Genomic DNA, 6,551 nt, shown 5'->3' with positions numbered 1-6,551 from the left:
ATTATAGTTGTCAACTTAAAGTTACCAAATTAAGCAGAAAATTGCAATTATTATCTTGTAACCGTGCAACAGGTTAAGATGTGTTTAGTTGGAGGAAGATTAAGATGGAGATTAGAGAACAAGCATAGTTTTCTCTAAACATAATGGAGAAGAAGTATGAAGAAAAACTTAGTTCACACAAAAATGCTTGAGTTAGTGCTATTTTCCAATGTTGTAGATAAACTTGTGGAAGTTTTAAGAGTAAGAAAGACTTGTGTAGGCTTTGGCCCAAATTTATCTTGTATTATATTTGTACTTTGAATTTGGATCTTGGATCTTTAGTAGATGAAAAATGGATTTTAAATAAATAAAATTATGATTAATGTAATAATATTAAAAAATTATTAAAAATGTAATGAGGAGTTTTTAAAAATAAAAACATACCCTTAAATTGGTTCTCCGAATATTAACATTTTTTACCATATAAGTTTCCCATAGATATTTAACCTTTCCATATTCATTTTTAAAGAAAATGATAATACAAAATATCAAATTTGATATCTATTTTGTGTTTAAAAATTATTTTAATGGTATATATATATAAAATACGATGACACGTTAATTAAATTTTTAGTAGTATAAATATTTACCTTTTAAATTAACTAGACAATATATATTTTGTAATGACTTAATCATGCTCATGGTCCTTGGTATGCAAATTATTGTTGTCTTTTAATTTGTATTATTAGATTTGTAATTTTTGTATCCCACACTCATAAGCAATGAGTGAGTCAATAGTTTGATCCAGTCAACGCTCATCGCTAATTGTATTGTCCAATGATTTCAAAATCCTTCAGTAAAAACAAGTATTGAAGTGTCATGTGGCTGCTAGAGTGATCTTAGAGCATAAATCTTCCAATGAGCCTTATATATAAGCTTTAACAAATTGAGTCAATTGAAGGTCATTCTGGTTATGCTTAGCAATGACACAAGTTATGCTTTTTTGCTTTAGACTTAATTTCTAGACCTCACTTCTTGATTGTTTAGTAACATTTGTGGGCAGATTCATCTCATTTTCTACATTAATTAGTTTGCTCAATTCCGCGTTCTCATCTGTACCGTAGACCTTAACTTAATTACGAACTATCAATCAATTATTGCCTCCATTTTTTTTTTCTCATCTTTTTATGCTTAAATTTTATGTCAATTTTCCTAAAAGTTTAATTTTCTCTTTTAAAAATATTATTCTCATTAATAAAAAAATATTGAATATTTTTAAAAAATATTTTTATTTTATTTATTGAAAAAGTTAGTAACATATTTTTTAACATTTTTTATTATTAGATCAAATTTATTTAAAATAATAAAAATAATGTAAATATTACTTTTAATTAATAATTTGGATTTGTACTTTACAATTTTGACTAATAAATAAATATATATATATATTTGAAAAATATGTTAAAGATTACATTTTTGTTCCTCCTCATCTTATTGGTTTCGATTTTGTTCATGTCTGGAAATTTAACTGCTATTGATACTTCAAACTTCTCTATTTTGATTTATATCAGAATAAGTAATGTTGCTATGAGCCATTTGTGACTCTGACTTATGTACTCTGTATTTGTTGTAATTTTCTGATTTATCAGAGTTTCACTTTGCCATATGTAGCCGAGTAATTTCCATATTTTAGTTTCTATTATTTAGCGTGTTTGGAGCTGAGTTAGTTGAAGTGGATATTTTGTGTGATGCTTAATTAGCCAAAGATTGAGATCAGATTTTTGAAACTACTATTTTGCTCTACCTGAAGAACTATACAGATGAGAAATTATTGATTGTAAAATGATTTATGATTTGGGAAATTCTATTGGCAGTTACAAAATTGATGAAAGATTTTAAGAGTATCTACTCTGACTGGTTTTATATTTGATTTTTAAGGTGTGTGTCTATATATCCATGATGGTTGCAAATCTATCAGCAAGCTTAGGTTTGTATCTTTGTTACAGGTTTATTTCATCAAATGGCAGAAATAGCAGTGAACCTTGTGATTGACAAGTTGATCCCTTTACTTAGAGATGAAGTTAATCTTCAGAGAGGAGTGCCAAACCAACTTGAGTCAGTGAAAGGCCAATTACAAATGATTCGTGCTTACTTAAAGGATGCAGATGCAAAAGCGGAAATGGGAAAAACCAACCACTCATTGAAAGAGTGGATCATGCAAATGAGACAAGTTTCATATCGTATTGAAGATGTGATTGATGAGTACTTGTTGCAAGTGCACAATAAGCTTCAAGACAATTGTGGGGTTGCTAGTGTCATATGTAAAATTTGTGACTTGCTCAGATCTGTCATGTCCCGCCAAAAGATTGCATCACAGATTGATGAGATCAGAGAATCAATAGAAAGACTCAGCAGAGAAAAGGAAACTTTTGGGTTCAATCCGTCTGCTCTAGAATCAAGGAGTGATATTACCACGCTGCATTATCTTCGACAGGGTGCCCTTTTCATTGAGGATGATCAGCTTGTGGGGATTGACCATACCAAGCATGTATTATGTAATTGGCTGTTAGAAAAAGGTAGTCGCACTGTGATCTCAGTGGTAGGCGAAGGTGGTCATGGTAATGTCCTAACTCTTTATATTAGTATTTTGAGCCGTTGTTATCTACTTAAATGATACATTAAAAAAAAAACAAAAAACAGTAGCTCACAATGTTAATATAAACGAGGGTTTGTCTAAGTTTGTTATCTCATGAGAAAAATAATGCAATCCTAGGTATATTAATGAATTTTTGTTTATGAACTTATATAGATGTCATGAACTCAAGATATAGAAATGTTGTATCTTTTTAAAGGATTCATAAAACATTGAAACATCAGTATACTGTTTTATTTTACCACTTCATATATTCTTATGAAGAGATTAATTTTTATATTTTCTATGATATTGTAACATCATATCACATTTTTAACTTTTTCAAAATTTTATTTTGTAAACTTTTTTATATCAAGGTAAAACAACTGTTGTGAACAAGGTATTTAATCAAAAGAAGGGGGAAGCATCTTTTAATTGCTATGCTTGGATCACTGTATCTCGATTGCTCAAGGGAGAGAATCTATTGAAGGATCTGCTAAAGAGATTTTATGAGGAGGCTGGCGACAAAGGATCAGTCAATGAAATTAGTGAAATGGACAGAAACGCTCTGATAATAAACCTAAGAGAATACTTACAAGGAAAGAGCTATTTGATTGTTTTTGATGATGTATGGGAAGAAAGCTTTTGGGGAGATGTAGAACATGCATTACCAAGAGACAAGGGTATGATAATCATCACCACAAGAGATAGGAGAGTTGCTGAGTTTTGTGGAGGTCATGGACCAATTCATACCTATGACACGCAACCACTGAATCATGAGGATGCTTGGAACCTTTTCTGTCTGAAGGCTTTCCGAGAAGATTGTCCCAAAGATTTGGAAGGATTGTCAGAAGAGTTTGTTAAGAAGTGCAATGGAGTGCCACTTGCAATTGTGGCTATTGCTAGTCTCCTCTCAACCAAAAATAAAAATGTCTTAGAATGGAAAAGGGTATATGATAGCCTACGCTCAAAACTTTCAAGTGATCCCCATCTTAGCTGCGTCCATCAGGTTCTGTCTGAAAGTTACCAAGATCTTAGTTACCACCTCAAGTCATGCCTCTTATACTTTGGCCTTTTCCCTGAGGATTACTCGATCAGCTGTGTGAGGCTCATTAATTTGTGGATAGCAGAGGGTTTTGTAGAGAACAAAGAGAATGATGGTCAAACACTTGAGGAAGTAGCGGAAGAATACTTAAATGAGCTTATTGCTAGGAGCTTGGTTAAAGTGGTTGAAGTGTTCCCGTATGGCCGGGTTAGACGTTGTAGGGTCCATGACTTGATGCATGATTTTATTCTCAGAAAGTGTGAGGAGCTGAACTTTTGTCAAGTGAAGAAAAGTAAGAGACTCGTGTTGCATGAGTGGACTCGGCGCTTGTCAATTGACGAATGTGTTGACGATGATCCTGTGAAGAAAAGTGTTGCAAACTATGGGCTAATACGGTCTTGTTTTCTTTTTGGGATTGATCGATACACACCAACTTCTGTGTTCGAATCATTGTTCTCAAGGTTTAAGCTCTTGGCAAGATTAGACTGTGAAGATGCACCTCTTGATTATCTTCCTAAAGCAGTTGGAGACTTATTCCATTTGAAATATTTGAGTTTAAGGTCAACCCGCATCCGCTCGATTCCCAAGTTCATTGGTAAGTTGCAGAATCTTGAGACCCTGGACTTAAAATATACTGGGGTGCGTGAATTGCCATGTGAGATTGAAAGACTTGCTAAGTTGCGTCATCTTTTGGCATATGAATTTGGTGTCGGTGTGAAATTGAAGGTAGGAATTGGACATTTAAGTTCACTGCAGAAGTTAAGAATGGTTGAAGCAAGTAATAATGGGGATGTGATTATGAAAGAACTAAAGAATCTGAAGCAGATAAGGGATTTGGGCATCTTTAATATAAATAGAAAAGATGGGACATTATTATGCAATGCTATAGAGTGCATGACTTGTTTGAGGTCATTATCAATTAAAGCAGCAGAAGAAGAAGTTATTGAGTTGGAGTCATTGAGAGTCTCTCCTGAGAGTCTCCAACGCCTTTACTTAGATGGGCGTTTGGAAAAGTTGCCACATTGGGTTCACAAACTTAAAAGTCTTGTGAAGCTGCGCTTGGATGGATCACAATTAACAGAAGATCCACTGCCTCTTATAAAAGAGTTGTCAGCACTGGTAGAGCTCCAACTTTATGAATCATATGAAGGCAACGTGTTGTGTTTCAAAGAGGGATGGTTTATGAATCTGAAGGTTTTGAGAGTTGAGCTTTCCACTTTGATAACATTAAAAATAGAAGGAGGAGGAATGCCTTACCTTCAATTGTTGCAAATACATCGACGCCCTGAAATGCTGCAGGTGCCAACTCATGTTCAACCAGTAATCAAATACGGACACTATGACCTGAGTGAGTAAATTGATTGTTTGAGCTTATTTTTAAATTAATTGATATTTTAAATTGTATATTTAGTTTCTATAATTAATTTTTGTTTATAAATTAATTTTTGTGTTTAATAAAAAGCTATATTTTAATTTTTACACGTAAGTTTTTTATACTTCACTTCCAATCGTTTACGATTTAATCTTCAATGATATGTCACTGTTAAAGATATATATCATTGCAGATTTGTTACATCAAATGGGCCTATGGCCCAAAATGCCTTATAGACTTGTATTGATGATGGGCCAATTTATAGATTTTGTTCAGATTATATATTTTTTACAATAAAAAAAACCATCTATAAAAACTTATCGATCTAAAAAAGAATTTCTCTTAATAAATGCTAACATGGTTTAGGGTTGAGACAAAGAAAGAGTTGAGGGATTTGATCCTCAGTAAAATAATTTCCATCTCTCTCATTTTCTCTATCTTAAAAGAAAAATTATATTAAATTTTAATTGAAATACATTAATTTTATACATATTTTTTATAGATTTAGCTGCACTTTAGGTTCCTATATTTTAACATGTATGTGATTTTGATCTTTCTAATTTTAATAGTTCACATCTAATTTTTTTATAAAATTTTTCGAATGTTCAAATTAAATCTCCGTCCAAAATTTTATTAATAATATAATATATTATACCGATAAATAATGTTATTAATAAAAATATTAATATATACTATCAATATATCAAGTGTTAGTATAAAATGTAATTTGTTAGTATCAATTTTAGAAATTTATACTAATAAAACTATTCAAAGAGCAGATAACTAATAGTTGGACCCTCGAAGTTGAAACAGTAAACGATGGAGACCAATATACCCCAATGCATCTACAAAATGACACCATCCACCCTAAGATATTTTCCCTCTAATAATTCATATTACCAAAATATCCCCACCACACTTTCACTTCTGTTCATCATAGGCTAAATATCATTTATTAAATTACCCATTAAAATTATACATTTCAATCAATTTAACTTTCCAGTTTACAAAAATATTATTTTAGTTTTTAAATTATTGAATATAAATTATTAAGGGAGGGTGTTTTGGTCATCTGGGTTGAAGATGTTGGTGGGAATAGCACAAGGGAACAAACACTAAGAGTGAGATAGAGATTAGGAGAGAGCTATATAGGCTTTTTATTTTGGGTGGGAGAGAAAGAGTGATGAATAGATTAGGAGATAAGGAGAATGAGATTAATTGGCGTGGCAGTGCTATCGCCTTCTCAAGGTCTTTGTCCATTAAAAAAATAAAAAGATAATATATATATATATATATTTGAGGGAGCTCTTCAATTTAATTATATTTATATCGAGAAAGTTTTATTTTATTTGACTTAGATTAGTAAAAGTTTAATATGGCTTCTAACTATTAAATGTTTAAGATAAAAATTGTTCTGAAAATTTTATATACAATATATACTCATATGTGAAATAAGATGAATGATGTAATTAAAAAAAATAAAAGATGAATTTATTATACTAAAAAGAAATGTGAGAACATTT

The 6,551-nt window shown here is 31.3% G+C and overlaps 1 protein-coding gene across 1 annotated transcript; it reads left to right on the top strand.

The window, feature by feature from the left end:
• Window positions 1-1,561: 1,561 nt before the first annotated feature.
• LOC113849125 (disease resistance protein RPM1-like) lies at window positions 1,562-5,390 on the top strand. Its single transcript, XM_027478781.1, has 2 exons — window positions 1,562-2,597; window positions 2,989-5,390. Exons 1-2 carry the CDS (start codon window positions 2,000-2,002, stop codon window positions 5,010-5,012), a joined length of 2,622 nt encoding a protein of 873 aa, XP_027334582.1. The 5' UTR covers window positions 1,562-1,999; the 3' UTR covers window positions 5,013-5,390.
• Window positions 5,391-6,551: the final 1,161 nt, after the last annotated feature.

This window comes from Abrus precatorius, unplaced genomic scaffold, assembly GCF_003935025.1.
Source record: "Abrus precatorius isolate BTA unplaced genomic scaffold, Abrus_2018 Scaffold9, whole genome shotgun sequence".
In the NCBI taxonomy this organism is placed as follows: domain Eukaryota; kingdom Viridiplantae; phylum Streptophyta; class Magnoliopsida; order Fabales; family Fabaceae; genus Abrus; species Abrus precatorius.
The sequence above is the reverse complement of the archived record's forward strand: the minus strand, read 5'-3'. Positions and strand labels throughout refer to the sequence as shown.